Source organism: Anoplopoma fimbria, unplaced genomic scaffold (assembly GCF_027596085.1).
Source record: "Anoplopoma fimbria isolate UVic2021 breed Golden Eagle Sablefish unplaced genomic scaffold, Afim_UVic_2022 Un_contig_13508_pilon_pilon, whole genome shotgun sequence".
Taxonomy (NCBI): domain Eukaryota; kingdom Metazoa; phylum Chordata; class Actinopteri; order Perciformes; family Anoplopomatidae; genus Anoplopoma; species Anoplopoma fimbria.
Window position 1 is genome coordinate 28,536 of NW_026554367.1, and position 22,116 is coordinate 50,651.

The 22,116-nt window shown below is 41.7% G+C and overlaps 1 protein-coding gene across 1 annotated transcript; it reads left to right on the forward strand.

Annotated features, from left to right (window-relative positions):
- The first annotated feature begins 4,158 nt into the window (after window positions 1-4,158).
- nocta (nocturnin a) lies at window positions 4,159-18,793 on the forward strand. The gene is made up of 3 exons (XM_054627648.1): window positions 4,159-4,472; window positions 14,707-14,985; window positions 17,327-18,793. Exons 1-3 carry the CDS (start codon window positions 4,334-4,336, stop codon window positions 18,193-18,195), a joined length of 1,287 nt encoding a protein of 428 aa, XP_054483623.1. The 5' UTR covers window positions 4,159-4,333; the 3' UTR covers window positions 18,196-18,793.
- Window positions 18,794-22,116: the final 3,323 nt, after the last annotated feature.

The window sequence follows — 22,116 nt, forward strand, 5'->3', positions numbered from 1 at the left end:
TTGACGGACTGATGACCGGAGGTGCAGCTGTTGTTGTACAGGGAGAAGATCAGAGCGGAAAGAACGCAGTCGGGCACATGCAGCTGGAAGAAGCCTACAACACAACTAATGAAGCACTGTTCCTTCCTCTTCTCAACTGGTTCAACCTCAAGTTCACATAACCTTTGTCTGTAGGTTTCTGGATTTATGTCATATTTTTGGGAAGAATAGCCCTTTTTACCTTATCATATTCAAGAGCATCATCAATATTATTATATTCCTTTATTGATCCCCATGGGGGAAATTCAAGTGTTGCAGCAGCTCAACTACATAGAAACAGATAATAAATACACATACTATACAACTACACAGACAATAAATACACATACTATACAACTACACAGACAATAAATACACATACTATACAACTACACAGACACAGACAATAAATACACATACTATACAACTACACAGACAATAAATACACATACTATACAACTACACAGACACAGACAATAAATACACATACTATACAACTACACAGACAATAAATACACATACTATACAACTACACAGACACAGACAATAAATACACATACTATACAACTACACAGACACAGACAATAAATACACATACTATACAACTACACAGACACAGACAATAAATACACATACTATACAACAAACAATACCTACAATACCAAGACATAAGCACTTCTATCTTTGCCTGTCAATAATGGAATGAGTGTGAAAGCCCGATCTTCAGTTGGCCATCTACATGCTTCTGCTAGTTTTTAAGGAGTAACAAGAACATTTTCAATATCATCAGTATCCATTAACTGCTGAAGCCTTAGCTCCTGGGTGGGTCTCGAATCCACTGCTGTAGGAACAGTCATTAAGGGAGCCTCTACATTTTGTCTGAGAAGGAGGGTTAACTGCATCTGAATCCACAACATCTGCCCCCAGGGTGTGTGCCTGACCAGACAGTTGATCAAATGTTGGAGAGGTACGGGCCTAACTGAAGCGGATTGAATGATGCTGCAACACTTTAAATCACTGCTCTTGCCTTGTTCTTTCTTCAGCCAATAGGACATCTCGTACCTTCTGCTTCCCTAATATTTGCGCACAAAATATTGACCAGGGCCTTAATGGTCTCCTCCATTTCTGAGGACCTGGCTCCACCCTCCGCTCCATCCACCCCTTCACCCTCAGCGTCAGAATGATCCTTCAACTACTGCTGCTCTCCAGCGGCCAGTGCTCTTCAACCTCTTACTGCCTTCTTCATGTTCACAAAAAACAAAGGGAAGAGAGAGAAGTAAAAAAAATGTTTTCAACACATCTGAAGACATATACATTTTCTGTCTAACCATAGAACCACATAAGGATTTATGAGCACATGATGTTTATGAAGTTTAAAGTACATAATAATTATATGTGACGTGACATTGGTGTTAATGCAGACTCGTGAAATAGTGATCTTTAGGGGAATGCTCCATTATAAAAAAATGTCATTATTGCAAATACAGGCTAAACTAATCAAATTCCATTGAGAATGAATATGGGTCATTTCTGACCCATGGTACACTTTTTTGGGGAAGTGATACAATAAAGATTTTCTATGCAAAAATGAAATAACATTAAAGTAAATGTTTAACTTACTTGAGGAATTTATGAAATATATAGTAATAGGTCACCTTTGACCCATGTTGTGCAGAGGGGTAACAGAGGGTAAAAACAGGTGCAAATGGACTTATATAATAGTAACATGGAGCACATAACAGAGTTACAATTAGTTAATCAGAGCAGTGTAACTGTGCAAGTATTAGTTGATATTTGATACATAATTATTATGTGAAAATAATGCCATGAGATGTATTGTGAAATCATAACATGTCTCAAAATAAGACACTGGTTATCAGTCGGTGCTTTCATTCATCTTGCATGACAATTAAAAACTGCATACAATGTCTTAAAAACAGTTTTTACAGAATTTGAATCGGCAGCTTTTATTTTGAATGTCAGGTGTCTTTTGATGCCTTGCCCTAAACCATGTGCACAGATAATTAGTTGGTTTAGTTAAGCAATAAGCACAGATATGGTCATTGATATTTTCTTTCTAACCCATAACCAATGGTAATATTACTATTTTGGGTTCATCATCGTCCGCCTGCTGCTATAGATTTGCTTATGTGAGCTTAAACAAGATAAAGCTAAAAAAAAATAAAAAATGTATTTGACCAAAAAACTGCAAATCTGAAATAATTGTGTGTGTGTAATAAAAAGAAAATAAACACTTAAATAAATTAACATACAGGCATTTTGCTGCCATGTGTAGCATATGTTCTAAGTCTGAAAGATGTTTGTTGTTTTCACTGCTTGCCTTATTGACTTTGCTTCTGTTTTCGAACAGTATGACGTAAATCATGAATACATACTGTACATATACTTTGAAAACAAACCTTGAACAACTCCTACCTTGAAAGCACTGTTCTGTTGATGAATAATTAACAGAAAAAAGCTCTGGATCCTGACACTACTGGCCCTTCACCTGGTTATATAATGGTTTCAGAACATTAATGTGGCCTCAACAAACTCTAGATCAGAATAAATTAAAAAAAACGGTAACTTTTGGTCTTCATAGAAAAGAGCATTTACAGGAAGCAGTGTTCAGGACATAATGCAAGTTTAAGACAACTTTACTGTATTTATAATTGGGAAATGTGGCTTTGTATTCAAACAGTACTTCCCCACAAGCTTTTGGTTATACAAAAAATAAGAAAAGAAGGGGAAGCAGTTACAGATGACTTTGGGGAATGTATTTGTATGACTCATCAGTCAGAAGAACTTTCATTTCTATTTGTATTATCTTACTAAGTCAAAATACAATCTTTGTAAAAAGAAAGATGATGAATCGGTCCTGCTTTATGTTTAGCGTAACAAGCTTTAGGCCAGGCTGTTTCTTATGAACTTACAGAACTAGTTTTAGGGGAAAGGCCATCTCATTTGAAAAGAACACTGTGTGCGTGCTGCTGACGTCAGAGCCTTCATTCCTGTCTAACAAACCAGCTGAACGCTGATTGGCTTGTTACGGGCGTTAACGCCCTCTTCTCGCAGGTTCCGCCTCTATAGTAGTAAAGGCAGGGCGGCCTGAACCACTGGTGGAAAGAGGGGGGGATCTGTCTGTAGCTATTTAAATGTTGAACTTAACATTCTGTTTGCGGAGGAGATGAAAGTGAGGTGCCTTTTCTAACAGGGTTCCCTCTTTATAGTGAGGTACCTTTTCTAACTTTATAGTGGGTCTAACAGGGTTTCTTTATAATGAGGTACCTTTTCTAACAGGGTTTACCTTTTTTATAATGGGGTTCCTTTTTATAATGAGGTACCTTTTCTAACAGGGGTTCCTCTTTATAGTGAGGTACCTTTTCTAACAGGGTTTCCTCTTTATAGTGAGGTACCTTTTCTAACAGGGGTTCCTCTTTATAGTGAGGTACCTTTTCTAACAGGGGTTCCTTTTTATAATGAGGTGCCTTTTCTAACAGGGTTCCCTCTTTATAATGAGGTACCTTTTCTAACAGGGGTTCCTTTTTATAATGAGGTACCTTTTCTAACAGGGGTTCCTCTTTATAGTGAGGTACCTTTTCTAACAGGGTTCCCTCTTTATAGTGAGGTACCTTTTCTAACAGGGGTTCCTCTTTATAATGAGGTACCTTTTCTAACAGGGGTTCCTTTTTATAATGAGGTACCTTTTCTAACAGGGGTTCCTTTTTATAATGAGGTACCTTTTCTAACAGGGGTTCCTTTTTTTATAGGGGTTCCTTTTTATAGTGAGGTACCTTTTCTAACAGGGTTCCCTCTTTATAATGAGGTACCTTTTCTAACAGGGGTTCCTTTTTATAATGAGGTACCTTTTCTAACAGGGGTTCCTTTTTATAATGAGGTACCTTTTCTAACATGGGTTCCTCTGTATAGTGAGGTACCTTTTCTAACAGGGTTCCCTCTTTATAGTGAGGTACCTTTTCTAACAGGGGTTCCTTTTTATAGTATGCAGGGCGTTCTAAGCATGTGTGTGCCTTCGGTAAAGCATAATGGACTAACCCGGGTAAAGCATAATGGACTAACCCGGGTAAAGCATAATGGACTAACCCGGGTAAAGCATAATGGACTAACCCATCACTAGTCCAGCCCTCAGTCTGCAGAGCTTCCGGGACACGTGGGTAGGATGACGTAACTTGTGCCGGTACCGGCTCTCTTTGCCTCCAGAGGGACCAGAGGAGCTTCACCCGCTAACCGGGGTTAATACACGGCTCGGTTTCTCCAGTCGGTGACCGGTTCTGGTCCGTTGCTCTCCGGCAGAATGAATCCCTCTCGTCGCTGTTCGTCTTTTCTGATCCGGCTGTGTGTGTCCTCACTGCGGGGACAGACAGCCAGGAGCCACCGGTACTGTCCCTCCGGTCCCCAGCTACGGCCCAACGGGACACCCAGCACCGGACCAGGTACTGTACTCCTCCACTTTTCATCCGGTATTCTCAGACCGCGCTACCGTCGCTCTGACGTCATCCTCTACGCTCAAACCCGTCGCTCTGACGTCATCCTCTGCGCTCAAACCCGTCGCTCTGACGTCATCCCCTACGCTCAAACCCGTCGCTCTGACGTCATCCTCTCTAATTGTTATACTGTGGTCCAGTAGTCATGTCTGAGCAGAGAACAGCATTCACTGAACAGCTGTTCTTGAACCAAAGATATGTAATGGTGTTTATTATTGATCAGATCAAAGATATGGAGATATGTTGTGTAATGGTGTTTATTATTGATCAGATCAAAGATATGGAGATATGTTGTGTAATGGTGTTTATTATTGATCAGATCAAAGATATGGAGATATGTTGTGTAATGATGTTTATTATTGATCAGATGAAAGATATGGAGATATGTTGTGTAATGATGTTTATTGATCAGATCAAAGATATGGAGATATGTTGTGTAATGGTGTTTATTGATCAGATCAAAGATATGGAGATATGTAGTGTAATGGTGTTTATTATTGATCAGATCAAAGATATGGAGATATGTTGTGTAATGGTGTTTATTGATCAGATGAAAGATATGGAGATATGTTGTGTAATGATGTTTATTATTGATCAGATCAAAGATATGGAGGTATGTTGTGTTATGGTGTTTATTATTGATCAGATCAAAGATATGGAGATATGTTGTGTAATGGTGTTTATTGATCAGATCAAAGATATGGAGATATTATGTTGTGTAATGATGTGTAGTGTAGTGATCAGATCAAAGATATGGAGATGAGTTGTGTAATGGTGTTTATTGATCAGATCAAAGATGTGGAGATATGGTGTGTAGTGTAGTGAGTTGACTGGAGGGTTTACCCAGGTAACACGCTGTAGTAGAAGGGGCTCTTGGGCCCTGGATAGTGCACACCAACTATAACCTGTCCAAGCGCTCCCATTCAGCAACCAGGCCCACGACCGATGGGACCAGAACTATGGTTGTCATTCACAAACACATTCATAAACTTATGTCAGGCTGCCATACACGATTCCACCTGCTCCTGAGGATCTGATCTAAGTTCTCACTGCTGGCACAGCCTTCAGGAGAGACTTAGTGTTCAGTATCGCTGTGACATGCAGACTGGAGGAGCCAGGGATTGACCGGCCTCTTGTCCACAAATGTTCCTACTAGTGGACAACCCGCGCCATCTCATTAAACACAGTAGTAGTTTGGTACACAGTGTTCTGAAGAGAAGTTGGAACAGGGTGTGCTGATACCACTTTAAGCCGTAAACCTGATTAACATTCACAAACTCGGAAGAGTGGCTTGTCACTTAAAGGAGAACAACCTCGTAGCTTGGGCTAAAAAGTTTGCTATTATAAAAAATAAAGCAGCAGACGTTTACATCTGAGATGCTGCAAAGAAAAACATTTGTGACATTTTAACTCAATTAAAACCGTCATTTGGTTATCAAAATTGATGCCGTTTAATTTCTGTTGATTGATTTATCAATGAATCGACTAAACGTTTCAACTCTAATTCAAACAGAACAAAATCTCACATTAAACATAAACCCTTTAATCTATTTAAAAAGGCACTCCTCCTGCTAAGAGACCACTTCTATTTATTCCTTCTCTCAAACTGATACAGGATGTTCTTGCTGTTCTTAAGCAGTTAACTCTGTCAGGTAATCTGTTCAAGCAGCCTCTGTTTCCCTCCCGCCACTGCTAACTATGACAGTGCACTTCTTAACTAGCTGCCAAATAGGCTGAGAGGACTGTGAAGAGCTCCACCTGGTTTTAACACATGACTGAAGGCATTGTTTCCCTCAAGGAAGAGAGATCTGATATAAAGCAGCAACAGACACTATCAAGACATGGACAGATGATTAAGGTCAAGGTCACACAAGGACGAGGGTTAAAGGGATGTGATGGTTCAATATTATATTGGCTTTGATATTCTTTTATCAACTATTAATTAAAACTGCAATAACAGAATGTTTGGGCACCTTTTTAAGTTAATATGGAAAATGTAACCATCAAGCAGCTACAGAGCAACATTAGCATTCATTTGGAGTTTTGTTTGTGTAGAGGGAGATGAATGAAACTCTGTTTTAGCGTTTTTTCGTCTCTAGCAGCTCCTCAAAGAAATATGTCACTAGGGCTGTCCTTTACCAAAGGTATTCTCAGTCAACTAACACTTTTGTCGAAGTGTTTTCGATTACATGATTTAACTCGATCGGTAAAAGTTTCTCCACCAAAGAATCACACAAAAGCACCTCTTCTAATCTTGGGTTTAACAAAGATGTGCTCATTCTTGGAAAATAAATCATTCAGCATGAAAAAGGATTAGAAATCACCAAAGAACTAATATGGCTCAAGACATCTTTACCAAAACGACCGAATAAATGACCAAGAGGGGCCCCTGTGTGTCTCTCAATGCCTAGTCTGCATAACACGACCGATACACCACTCCCTGACAAAAAGCACCAGAACTACCAGAATCACCAGAATGAGGCCGCAACAAATTTGAACTTAGCAGGGTTGGGACGCACTCTCAAAAATGGTCCATTTTTTGTTGCAGTCTGGTGCCCTGATGCACCAAAGTAGTTCTCTTACCTATAGAGGGAAATCGTATGGTAAATAGTGGAAATCGTATGGTAAATAGTGGAAACACAGGCCAAAGACAACATGGACAAGCAAAACTGTGTGCATGGTGTTTCTTCATTTACCAGGTCTCTTCTCGTGTGTGTTTTTGTGGCAAGGCATCATTTGAAGACTTAAACTGGGAAAGATGTTGTAGTGTGGACTTGGCTTTAGCTGCTAAATGCTCCCCTATGTTCACCAGCTAGTGTCTCACTGTCTGTCTGATGTTCACTGTGCAGCAGGTAGTGTACAGTGGCTTATTAGAGCTGGCTGAAAACAGCTGCCAAAACACCCACAAGTATGTCAGTGCTGGGCTTTTACATTCGTAAAAACTGCCACATGGTATTATGTAATTGTCTCAGGGAACCTGATTTTTAACGGTATATTGGCCTTCAAGCTGGTGAAACGTGAGCCAGTCAGGATACGAGGTTGGAGTCAAAGTCCTAAAGGAGGTCCAACCAGGTTGAAGGGTTGTCTATTTAAGTCATCCTCACAAGGAAACGGGTCAAGTCTTTCCTTTCATACTGTGGTGAGGTCACGCACATACATCCTCACGTGGCCTGGGTCAGCAGCAAAGAGGCGCCTTCAATTAGCGACAGTAATAGTTCCTGTGTTTCTCTGGAGGCTAAAACTGTTAATCTAACATGTAGGTCTTTACTGGCCTCCATCTGTAATGGGAATGGGGGTCAGGGGGAGTTACGTTATCACCAAGACATGGATCAAGGGACTGCATACTATTTGTACATAAATCCATCAGGCCCGCTATCTTCCACTCACAAGTGAAATCCCTTGAGTTAGCTTGGCAGTGTTGGTACAACAGCACTCAAACTAAAACATACAGCTGATCTGATGACCAAAGTAGATGGAGGTATAACGTTTTAACGTGCACTGATAACTGATCCACAGTTATTTTTCGTTCATGTGAATGAGAACGAGGCTTGACCTATGGGCTGGGAGGCGGAGCTAAAGGAAACGCTGGTTCGCTCCATGAATGCGGAAGATTGCTAGAAGATTCAAATTCTGAATTCTATTTGGAAGTCAAACCTTTTTTGTTTCATGCCCCACTGAGCAGCTTTTATAGGAATGACCTGGGACCTGGCTCTAACACTGGATCCAGTACCCTTCATACATCCATGGTGTAAAACTCTGTGTCTGATTAATGTCACTTATACACAATACAACCCTTCATTCATTTTTCCACCCTGTACCACTTCATCTAATACCACACTCTGGTTATTCAGTTGATTGTCATGTGTTTGCACAGCAGAGGAGACCATGACCTGGAATCTGATCTGTCTGTGTAACCAGCACCACTCAGCACAGACTGGCTTATTATTCAACAGCACCCTCACAAAGAGAAAAAGCAAGTCCTGGAAGTCCAGTTCCAGGACTTGCTTTTTATCTTTGGCACAGAGAAAAAGCAACAGTTTGTGTGCTGTGATTTGTAGGTTTTCTGCCAAATGAATACAGATATAACTCACTTTGTGAGCAACACTGTTTCTGTTACTGTTGCTTATTTTACCGAGAGTGGTAAATTAATTCTACCGTTCTATACAAGTAGAAAATGACGGTGTGTTTTGTTGATATTCGTGAACCTGCTGTAATGAGTGTGTGTCACTGTTGAGTTGTCACTTAAACAAGAACGTGTGTGACCACAGGCTTTTCTCAGTCGGACGTCTGCCTGAACTTATCTTCTTTTTAGCCCAGTACGCTTCAAGTGTTTTTTTGCTCATCCCATTTTAACCTGTACGAAGTATCCCAGCATGCATTTCACATCAACCCGCAACTGAGACGGGCAAGGAAATAAACATTTAGATTACAAATAAGATGTTTAGTTAAATTATGATTTTTTTTTTATAGTTTTTGGAGATGTGAGGACCTGCTAGTGCGTGATAACCATCTTGGCAAGCCTTAAGGTAATTTACTGAAGGCATTTATGTCTCTGTAGCATTTCAAACTCAAATGCCACAAGGTCTAACTTTAACATAATGGACGGTAGATAAATATTAATGCCAGGTACCTGCCCTTCCTCCCTTAGCTGTCACAGTAATATTGCATTTGGCAGTTATTTGGTTGACTCGGGTTTAGTGTCCTGTCAGTTAGTCTCGTTAACCATATTTGTATGCGTCTCCGGTGTTTATGTCTTTGAAGATGCCCGTATCGCCAGAGAGAGGAAAGAGAGACCGATGGAGAGATTGTGAAGAACACATTTGAAAGCATTCATTGGCCAAAGATGTTATGGCTACCACCTGGACTAGTGCAGGAAAATGTATGAAGTGCACTGTGATGAACTGGGTATTAATAATAGCACTGGTGTTATTCTATATTTTTCTTTTTGTCAACAAATCCCATGAAAACTTAAACTAGCGTTATTAAGTCTTACTGGAGTGATTGTCTCACAAAACGTATTTTTCTCTTTTTTTTATTTAAGTATCAATACTTAAAAGAACCAACAACAGCTGGTCACTGTAGTTTTTATCAAACCTGACTCAAACAGGTGGAAATGGTGCTTTTAAAGGGGACTATTATCAGCCGCGCACTAATCCACATTAGGTGATCTAGTGAGTATTTGTGGCAGCAGGACAATGTGTGGGATCGAGTCCAAATAAACTACTGTGTGTGTGTGTTGGTGGTGATGATGAAGGAACAGCGGTGAAGCTCACTAAAGTGTTTTTTAATGGAGCTCTATGGAACAGAAGAAGAAGATAAACACACTGTACTTAGTAGAACAAGTAGTTGGCATTGTTGAAGCAGGGCACTCTTGCCTCTCTTACTGGTGGTGATGAGCGCCGTCTCAGGAGGCATGTCGAATGTAGAACAAACACACAAAGAGAGTGTGACAATTCATTGTTGACCAGAATTCCAGTTTAATGCGTCTCCTCCCTGGATGGCCTTTTGCTGCAGAGCTCTCATTCTGATACTAGAGAGAGAGGGAGAGCATTCTTGAATGGGCCATTTCATGACTGAGTCACCTCCTTGATCTGGCTGCCACGGCAGCAGTCACTGGGACTGTCTCATGAGAGTCACACTGTCCTTCCAGAGCCACATCCAGTCTGCTCGCAATCCAACGAGGAAGAGGAGCAAGGGATGAGTGAGAGGACGACGTTAGGTGGATAACCAGACTGAAAACTGTGTATGTATACGTGTGTGTGTGTGTGTGTGTGTGTGTGTGTGTGTGTGTCCTTCATCCATTTGGGTCCATGGTTGGTGCTGTATTTTTTATTTTAAATGGCCAACAGTTAAATCAAACCTGTAATTTGACATTGTCATTGTCCAGACTTTTTGAATCCACACAACTATGTATGAAGTTGAAGTACAGGGAGGACGTTATTAAGTCAGATGATTAATCCCATCGCAGGCTTTTTTCATGCATAGTGAATTACGAGGCTGCCTCCGTCAAATTTTGTCCTTCTTCCTGCTCTTGACAAAAACTCTTCAACACTTAACACTTATTTTCTAACAAAAATAAGCATTAAGTGTTTTGTTGGATTCTGTCATTTGTGACGACAGCGGCACTGCACTGACGTGGTGGCGCTGTTTCATTATCTGCGCAGTGAACCAGGAGATGCACTGCTAAAACTACCAAAGAGGAGGAGAAGAGCCATCTGGGTTTGGTAGACCGCAGCAAAGTGGGAGGCAGCCCTATTATCCAAGAAAGATAAGGAAAGGAAAAATCAGCTCCTTATTAGTCTGCTACTCTGACGTTTTAAGATAGTGTAATACTGATAGCTGTCATAAACATGAACATGTGTGTATCTTTTTACACCGGAAATGTATGGAAAATAAAGTAAGTGAAATCCATCCATCCATTTTCCGTAACCTGCTTATCCAGTTAAGGGTCGCAGGGGTGCTGGAGCCGATCTCAGCTGTCAATGGGTGAAGGCAGGGTTCACCTGGACAGTTCGCCAGTCTGTCGCAGGGCTGACATATAGAGACAAACAACCACTCACGCTCACATTCACACCTACAGGCAATTTAGAGTCTTCAATGCACCTAAGCTGCATGTCTTTGGACTGTGGGAGGAAGCCGGAGAACCCGGAGAGAACCCACGCTGACACGGGGAGAACATGCAAACTCCACACAGAAGGTTGAGTGAAATGATAATGATAAAAGCAAATAATTCAAGGAAGTATAAAAAGAGGGATAGGCTTACAAAAGTCTAGAAGTGTGCATGAGTGGATTAGTTGGATAAACTGAAATGTTTTTTTTAAGGAGAGCTACCTGTGTGTCAATAATATTGTGCACTTATTGTATTCGTATTTGTTTACTGCACTTATCCTATTCGTAGTAGTTTGTAGCACTTATTATATTCGTATTAGTCTGTTGCAATTATTGTTTTCGTAGTAATTTGCCTCTGCACTATACTTTTGCTCTGGCTTATGCTTTGAGATGCTTGTTTAAGAAAGGAGATGCACTTATGACTTCTGGTGACTAGTAGTTCTCTTGAATACCTATGTTGAATACACTTCCTGTAAGTCGCTTTGGATAAAAGCGTCTGCTAAATGACTGTAATGTAAAATGTAAATGTTCTTATCTCGCGCTGAAGAACTTTCACACAGACGACATGTTGTTCTTATTTTTGTGTTTGTGTGTGTGGGGCATACGGCAGCAGCACATGTGTTTAAATGTGAGAAAGTAAATATGAAAACCGGCTGGATTTGATTGATAGCCCATCGATCGCTAAGTTATAACTTGTTGAGACCCTGATTTTTTTATTTTTCATACATACAAAACTAGTGACATTCCCATCAGCCTCAGCCTTTGAATAAATTCAAAGTAGCTAATTAGCCACTTTGCTAATCGGCAAATGTTAGTATGCTAACATGCTAAACTAAGATGGCAACCATGGTGAACACTACAGTCTGAAAAATAAGCATGTTAGCATTGTCATTGTGAGCTAGCCTTTACGTAGTTCAAAGCAGGGAGAGCCTCTCGACATGATCACGGCCGGCTGGTATCGACCAGCGCAGCAGCCACTGACACAAGTAGTCGCTGCGATCACTGTGACAAATAGTTCACTGATATAAATACTATTTACATGTCTAGGGATTATACAAAGAAGGCCAATTTATTTTAAATATCTTAGAAACAGGAGGTCTTAAAAATCCTTTGAGTAAACATTTTCCAGCCAAATCAAATAGTTTACAGGATATTCAACCTTTGACCTTCGACCACCCTTTGACACCTTTCTTTACAGGGCTTGTACAAAGGCAATAAAGTAGACCATGAATATGAGATATGAGTTTACAGATAATCACAATCCCTCCTCGTCATTGTGGATGTTGTTTTATGGCGTTTTGCCGGTGACACCTACAGTCTATGGGCATATCTATGGGTTACACCAGCTGCATTTTTGATTATTCACTGTTCATTTTGTTTGTACACCCTCTGGTGTTCCAGAGAATAATGAAACGAATAGCACTTTCAGTATTAATGCCTTCGTTCATGCTCGGAGCTTGTGTGCCGTCGGACTCTGTCAGAAATAGTCCGGTTTGAGGGCCTGTCTCTTTAACGCCCCCCCTCCTGAAAAGCCCAGTTCTGGACCCTCTTTTCACAGGAAACAGAGCACACTGACCCAAAATCGGATGAATGAACTAACCAGGTTAAGAGAAGAACAACCCACACTCTGTCTCCGACTCCTCCCTCTATCCTCAGCCAGTGTGTGTGTGTGTGTGTGTGTGTGTGTGTGTGTGTGTGTGTGTGTGTGTGTGTGTGTGTGTGTGTGTGTGTGTGTGTGTGTGTGTGTGTGTGTGTGTGTGTGTGTGTGTGTGTGTGTGTGTGTGTGTGTGTGTGTGTGACAACACGCCCATTCTTATCGAAACCCCACCTTCTTCTTCAACATCGTCATCCACGTCCTACACACACTCAAACACCAAACACACACCTCCTCTGGCCGTCCTCTCTCCCCCTTTCTTCTTCCTGTGTCCTTCCTGCTTTTGCTGAGTCGGCATCTCTCACGATGATGAACAAACCTCATTGGTCCTTGTGTTTCTCCCTCCCTCTTTGTCTGAGACAGGCGCACTATGTCTCCCTGCTCCCTCCCTTACAACGGGTAAGGGAGGGGGAGGGACTGATGACTCAGAGAGAGGGAGACGGACGTCTTGGAGGACGAGAGAGATAAAGTCTGAATCCCAGTGTGGACAGAGATGTAGAGGTAGAGGATAAAAGGTCAGGGGTGGATTTGTTAGTGAGAGTGACTGAAGCAGCAGATAAGAGACTGACAGTCAGCTGTCCAAGATGGTTCCACTGTGACCGCTAGGATGGCAAAGTGAGTGAAGGCAAAAAGAAGGTAGCAAGTCTCCAGCAGTAGGGTCGGGGTTAGGACAGGATACCATGTGTCTAGCATCAAAGGGGAGCATTAGCGATAGCAATGTAATGAAGTCCCTTGAATCTTCAACCGTTTATTTTACTGGGCGAGCCAAAACAGACATTCCTATCATTTATTAAAGCTATTCTTAAATCTATGAAACATGACCCAAGCTACCTCTCAGTTATAGGGAGATTAGTCTTATCAGCTGTGTGGATAAATTGTATTCTTCACTTTTACATGGCAGACTTGTAAACCACCTTGATGGTTTGCTGTTGATCATCTAAATGTAGTCACTTCCATTATACGGGCAAATATTAGGCAGATTAGGTCTACATTTGTTTGTTTGATTGATTTCCAGAAGGCATTTGACTGGATTCTTAGGGAACTTCTTCAATATAGGTTATTAAATTCCGGTTTCAATGGGAAGTTTTATTTTTTGCCATTAAGTCTCTTTATTAAGCACCTGTTGCCCAGTTTAAGTTAATGCATACACAACTGGTTGGTTTTCCCAACAATTTAAAGATAAAGATAAAGAGGTTTTTATTGTCATTGTAGTGATACAACGAAATTCCGTTTGGTAACAATTTGGTTTGAAGCAAGGATATTTTGTCTCCAACATTGTTTCCTCCAAATTATTTAGCTCTTCAAAATAAAGCTTCTGATTTGGGGGTTAAAGTTGACGATCAAATGGTGGGCATATTATTATTTTAGTTGGAGGACGTGGTTCTCCTTGCTTAACAGAAAAGATATCTGCAGATTATGCTGAACAATACCAGAGTGGTGCTGGAAATGGAGGCTAGTGGTAAATCGTGAAGTGAAGATTGTGAAGGATATCTGTCTATTGGAAGTCAGTTCCTCTTGTTCCTTTGAATCTGCTGGACTGTTAACTTGTTATGGTGAACCTTGTTTCTCATGTTCAGCACAGCAGTGAGTGGTCTGAACAAATGGTTAGTGTGTGTTCTGTGACTGCCAGCGGGACCAAATATCAACAAAACCTTTGTCCTTTCTGAAGTGCTGACTGTTTGCACGTCTTTATTTATATTGAAGATGTACGGTCTCTCAGGATTACACACAATCCTCCTCTTGCATGCACATACTAAAACACATTATTTCTCAGGTCTATACACTCACACACAGTGGTTTTGCTGATCCGACCTTTCTTGGTCTGGTATTATTCGGTAGCTGATGGCCCCTGTTGTTGCCACACCTACTCAAAGCGCCTTTAATGACAACACACATTTCTCCCTTGTTTCCCCTCATCAGTTTGTCCAATGGGTGGCAGCAGCAGCAGGTTGTTTGGTACGTTGGCCCAGTCACTGAACAGCACCCTGTTGGACCAATCAGACCCGTACCTGGAGGAGAACCCAGACCAGGACGTGGTTGAGACCGACCCGGACCAGCTGCTCAGGGAGTGTGGAGAGGCCCTGCAGAGGCGTCCGGCCAGGCCACATCGAGATCTGGTATCTCCCAGTGGCATGGCGCCCTGCCAGCAGAAGCTCAACCCACCCATACGGATCATGCAGTGGAATATACTCGCACAAGGTAGACATCTGTGGATACACCAATCATTTTGTGATTGGTGAGGACTCCAGTGACATATAGAGATGTAGAAGTTATAGAGGTTATTTATTCAACCATGCTAGCAGTGTGGCTCTAGAATGAAATTCAATTCAATTCAATTCAGTTTATTTTGTATAGCCCAGAATCACAAATTACAAATTTGCCTCAGAGGGCTTTACAATCTGTGCACATGCGACATCCTCTGTCCTTCCCTCACATCGGCACAGGAAAAACTCTCCTAAAAAACCCCTTTAACAGGGAGAAAAAAGGAAGAAACCTATGGGAGAACGACAGAGGAGGGATCCTTCTCCCAGGATGGACAGAATGCAATAGATGTCATGTGTACAGAATAAGCATCATAACAGTTCTTAGATACAACACATTCAATGTATATGACATAAATGATTCATATAATAAGACTACATATAATAACAGCAGCAATTATTACAGTAGAATTATAGCCATGAAAATAGGGATAGTAATGTGACTAATAATAATAATCGAAGTAGCAGTGGGTGTCAGTCGGCTCACAGCAGGAGGCACGACTACGGTCCAGGTACCACAACGTTTCATGGAAACCTGCAGAACGAGAAAGCAAAAGGGCTTCAGGGTGGAAGTAAAGCTAAAATGCTTAATGGTACAGGTAATAGTAATAGTAATGTGACTAGTAATAATAATAATGGTGGTAGCAGTCGGTGTCAGCAGGGCCGTAGCAGGATGCACATCCACGGTCCAGGTACAGCCACGATTTATAGAAGCCTGCGAAGCGAGAAAGCACAAAGACTCCAGGGTAGAAGCAAAGTCAATAAGCGTAATAGTACAGGGAATAATAATAGTAATGTGACTAATAATGATAGTGGTAGTAGTAGTGGGTGTCAGCAGGGCCTCAGTAGGTGGCACGATGACAGTCCAAATATAACCCCGATTCCTGGGAACCTGCGAGGCGAGAAAGCACAAGAACTCCGGGGAAGAAGCAAAATCAGTAATGTGCATAAATAGGAGATTAATATATAAAGAAGGAGGGAGAGAAGAGGAGAGAGGAGCTCAGCGTATCCTAGGTAGTCCCCGGCTGTCTAGGCATATAGCAGCATATCTAGGGGCTGGACCAAGGCGAACCTGAACCAGCCCTAACTATAAGCGCTATCAAAAAGGAAGGTCTTAAGCCTGCTCTTAAAAGTGGTGAGTGTGTCTGCCCCCGGACTGAAACTGGAACCTGGTTCCACAGAAGAGGAGCCTGATAACTGAAGGCTCTGGCTCCCATCCTACTTTTATATACTCTAGGAACCACAAGTAACCCTGCATTGATTGAGCGCAGCTCTCTAGTTGGGTAATATGGAACTATAAGTTCCTTAAGATAAGACGGTGCCTGACCAGTTAGAGCTTTGTAGGTAAGTAAAAGAATTTTAAATTCTATTCTTGATTTAACAGGGAGCCAGTGCAGAGAAGCTAATACTGGAGTAATATGATCTCTTTTCTTAGTTTTTGTTAGAACACGTGCTGCAGCATTCTGGATCAACTGTAAAGATCTAAGAGACCTATTAGAGCAGCCTGATAATAAGGAGTTACAGTAATCTAGTCTAGAGGTAACAAATGCATGAACTAGTTTTTCTGCATCACTTTGAGACAGGATTTGCCTGATTTTCGCAATGTTACGTAAATGAAAAAAGGCTGTCCTTGAGATCTGTTTTATATAAGAGTTAAAAGACAGATCCTGGTCAAAGATAACTCCAAGGTTCTTAACGGTAGTGCTGGGTGCTAGAGCAATGCCATCTAGAGAAACTATATCGTTAGATAATTGAATTCGAAGGTGATCTGGACCTAGTAAGATAACTTCTGTTTTTTCAGAGTTTAACATTAAAAAGTTACAGGTCATCCAGGTTTTTATGTCCATAAGACATGCTTGAAGTCTAGAGAACTGGTTAGTTTCGTCTACTGTACGGACTGAGATTTATTCATGGTCCCCAGAGGGTAAATCCCGCTGATTTTAAGTGATCCCTTGACTTGTTCCATAGCGCCACTGTGAGGTTCACATTTGTGGTTTAAAGGGAAATATCTGGACAGCTGTTGGATTGTTTTCCATCAACTTTGGTTCATACATTCATGGTCCTCTCAGGATGAATTGTAATCACTTGGTGATTCACAGATTTTCATCAGGTGAAAATTTCAATTTGTCAGCCTCTGCTGCAGTTTGTGTTTACTACTCATTATGCTAACTCACTTAACTAAGACATATTACTATTATCAAAACTTAACTACAGCCTCACACAACCGAGGATGCTAATGAATGAATTTAGCATAAAAATGAACCTCTCTGTCGTTCTAGCTCTTGGTGAGGGTAAGGACGCGTTCATCCGCTGTCCACTGGACGCTCTCAACTGGCAGGAAAGGAAGTACCTGATCCTGGAGGAGATCCTGACCTACCGCCCAGACATCCTGTGCCTGCAGGAAGTGGACCACTACTACGACACCTTCCAGCCAATCATGGCCAGCCTTGGTTACCAAGGCAGCTTCTTGGCCAAGCCCTGGTCTCCCTGTCTGGATGTGGAGCAGAATAACGGCCCCGACGGCTGCGCTCTGTTTTACCGCCGCTCGCGCTTCTCCCTCCAGGCCACGGCTCACCTGCGGCTGTCGGCCATGATGCTGCCCACCAACCAGGTAGCCATCGTCCAGACGCTGACGTGCCAGGTAACAGGCCGGAGGCTCTGTGTGGCCGTCACCCATCTGAAAGCCCGTAGTGGCTGGGAGAGGCTGCGGAGTGCGCAGGGTGCCGACCTGCTGCAGAGTTTGCGCAGCATAACGTCCCAAGGTGGCGGCTGCGGCCAGAGCAAGGCGGCGTCAGACGCCGTCCCTCTGGTGGTGTGCGGGGACTTTAACGCAGAGCCCTCAGAGGACGTTTACCGGAGATTCAGCTCCTCCGCTCTCGGCCTGAATTCGGCGTACAAGCTGTTGAGCTCTGACGGACAGACGGAGCCGGCCTATACCACCTGGAAGATCCGCCCCTCCGGAGAGAGCTGCAGCACTCTGGACTATATCTGGTATACCCATGATGCTTTGAGTGTGCAGTGCCTGCTGGACATTCCCACAGAGGAGCAGATCGGCCCAGACCGCCTCCCCTCCTACCACTACCCCTCCGACCATCTATCACTGCTCTGTGACGTCAGCTTCAGGGAGGAGCTCCACAGATTGATGTAGGCACTGGACCAATAGGAGCACAGTGAGAGGACTGCTTGGAACAATGCTCAACCTGGACTGTAGATCAGAGTGAGGAAAGTGAACGGGATAGCATCTACCGGATGAGTCATGGCAGGGCAAGTGAAATCTGATTGGAGGGTTAAAAATGTTCAATCATGAGACATAAACCACTTTCTATAGTGATGCTGTTGTTTTAAAGATAGTCACCACGTTGAATATTAGTAGGTCATCACTTCTGATGGGAAAACTACTTGTGGTTTTAGCAATAACTGATATTTGATCCATTGACTTGTGTAGAAGACGTTGAGCCTGTCATTCCCCAGAATATTTTCATTCTTTGAAATGGCAGCTATGTGCTTCATCTGCTGAACTTTGACCACTGCAAACCAACTGACTATTATTACATTAATTTATTACATTATTCTCTGTACTTTCTATCAGTTGGTTAAACAATAATCAACACTTTTTCCTATAGTGTTTTTAAATTAATTATTTTGCATTTAAGTCATCTTTGGCAGTTCTGCAGTTAGACAATGTTGTAACTGTGACTACAATGAGGAGAATGTTAATATATACAAGAATAAAGTTATTATTTTGACTCTTATCTTTTTTGTACTTGCTGATTTACTGGCTGGTAGAGTTCACTGATGAAGAGTTCTGTTGTTCATTTGTTTCACACACACACACACACACACACACACACACACACACACACACACACACACACACACACACACACACACACACACACACACACACACACACACACACACACACACACACACACACACACACACACACACACACACAGACCTGTATTCAGCTAACTGCTGTGGAATCAACTCAAGACTGCTCTTTAATTATAAAAATAATTATAACTAATTTAATTTGTATAGCAAAACATATTAACAAAGTGCTTCAAAACAGCAAAATAAAACGTCCAATAACCGTTTATCGACCATAAAATAAAAGCATTTTCCAAAAAATTGTAAAAGTAAGAATAATGTCAAATAAAGTCTATGCAGTTAAGATATCAAAGTAACTACAAGGAACTTTAATTTTGTGCTGATTTTGGCGCCCCCCTGTGGAGAAAAAGCAGTATGAGTGGGGGAGCAGCGAGGAGAAGCTGGGCTCCTGGCTGGGGAAGGATCCCCTAAGCCGGATCTGGGTCTGTATGCGATGGGCTGGTTGCTGCTGGAGTCTGAGCTGAAGGTGTTTCAGGTGAACCTGCATGGTTTCATCAGACTCGAACACAATGGCACCTTGGCAGGTAATAAGAATGACTATATAGAAATAGACTTCTTCTTCTTCCTGGTGGTCTTGTTTACACATGTATGTCATAAAGAGGTATACGAATGTTTCATAACCAGTTAAAAAATACTTGCAGTAACTTTAGATAACAAAACAATAGGATTGATTTATTAGAAATACAGAGCAAGGAATGAATTAACTAAAAATGTATGGTAAAAATGTTTAAAAGAGGACAAAGATGGGGTTTTCAGTCTCGATCTTGGACTCTCTAAAGGGGACTCACCGGAGGACCTCAGGCTACATTAAGGCTTATGTGGGAATTAAAGATTCATTGATATAATGGCCAGTCCCATCCGGGCCTTAAAAGTGCTTAGTATTATCTTAAAATCGTGGTGTCCGCCCCCACTAGTTCGGCCAAGCCCGATCGAATGGTACCAACCCCGAGTCTCTAGGACCTCGGAAAGGGGGTGAAATGGGCAAAAAATGAAAAAGGATCAAGACGCTTTTTTGAATAACTTTTTTTCTGAAGATCCTACAAACTTGGTTCTAGTGTACTTCTATAGTAACTAGGGCACGGGCTTTGGTAGAGACTTGGAAGTGGTGTCCGCCCCCACTAATTCGGCCAAGCCCGATCGAATGGTACCGAACCCGAGTCTCTAGCACCTTCCTGTGATATAGCTGCCATAGACTCCCCATGTTAATTTTTGGCGAAAATTTGCCTAAGTGTTTTTTCGTTAGACTTTCGGGAATAGAGTCCATTCTGAAGGTCGTACAGTCTTGTAAGTGGTCTTAACATGCAGGGTTAGGGTTAGGGTTAGGGTTTAGGTTAAAAACTGGGTATCCAACACCCTAAGGTGTTGGGCGTGCACAGGCACAGGCCATCTTCTTTTTTACTGTGTGTTTTAAAACCAACCCTTTTATAAAAAAATAAGGGGATAAAAGAACTAAAACAAATACAAGTACCAGACAAAGACACCTAACCCTAACCCTAACCCTGCCTGGAAGGGAGGGTAAGAGGGGTCAGTGCTAAAATGTTTAAATAAATATTCATATTAAAAACAATGCATGCACGCTAAAAGACCCCGGGGGGTTTGTGACGCACACAAAATGTATGGTCACATTTTTGTTTATTTGATTAATATTTGATATGATGTAATGTACTTTAATATCATTTGATGATTTTTTTTGTTATTTGGAAATTTCAAGAGCTGTCAAATGTACTGTTAGTTAAAATATTCAATGAAATAGAATAATCTATTATACTAACTTCCTCAGAAGTATATTTCAACCTATGGCCAATAGGTGGCAGTGCAGTGCTGTGGTTTAGTCTCGCGACTCTGGAGTTGTATGTGCGCGCGCAACGTCTTCCCATAGCCCGGGAAAACTTTCAATGAAGGCGCCACAGAACTGCCTGCTTCCTCATTTATTCCTGTTTTCACAGGTTAGTAATGTATGTAAATACAAAATAAACACGATTTAAATAGAGACCAATGTTTATAGAACAATTGTTAAAATTTGTGTTTCATGTATTTGTTTAGAGGCAATGTGAGTTCGGTATTAAGACTGACTGTCGGATGCTAACGTTAGCTTAGCTAAATGATAGAATAGCAGTACATTCCCCTGGGTTTTCTGGCTCCTGCACACAGGGGCGCCGAAAAGGGGGGGTAAAGGAGACGGATTCTAGGGGCCCATGATGGAGGGGGGCCCAGAGAGTTTTTGTTTTTGCTGAGATTTTTTTCTCTCCACTGATTATAATTGCTATTTTTTCATGGAAGAGTTTATTTCCAATTTAAGAATCAGTGGTGCAGCAAATAAATGACTCAAAATGAATTCCATTGTATTCAGAGTGCTCAGTTCTTCCCCTACTGTACATGTCAACTGTCATGCTGTTCTTCTTTCACAAATATGGTAATGATAGTCAAAAATACCATTAAAATGCATAATTGTATGTAAAATAGCATCAAAAAATTTTGCCGCTGTGTTGGGGGCCCTGTAAAGATTCTTTTCATGGGGCCCAAAATCCCTAGCGGCGCCCCTGCCTGCACATCATAATATTTGTAAATAATGAAGTGATATAAATCTGTATGTTCAATGAGTTGTGTCACACTGAGTATGTTGGTTAAATGTGACCGAAAGATGTATATTAGGCCGTTTCTCAATACCAAGTACGGTCAAGTATGGACTTGCAAACTTGCAAGTTCATACTTGGATAGTTCGACTCGGGAGTACAAACTCCCGAGGACGGGAGGACGCAGTACGGTCATTTTGCAATTGGAACAGCAGCGAACTTGATGACGTCACCAACGTCACGACGTCACCAACTCAGCTCGTCGGTCCCGCCTACTCCGGTTATCTTCAGTCATATATATTGACAATAAAACGAAATATGATATAAAACACAACCTTTTTTCGTTTTCATTTAGAAAATATAAAAATATTATGTATATATAATATATATATATATATATATATATATATATATATATATATATATATGTATATGTTTTGTGTTACATCTGCAACCACAACCACAGAGACACCGGAGCCAGCGGCACATCTGGAGGAGCCTTGCCGAGATCAGGCTGCTGTCAGCGGGCTGCATGAGCACCACCGCCCGGTCTCCTCTCTGGTCCTCTCATCTCCGACAAACGTCGGCGCTTTTTTCAAACA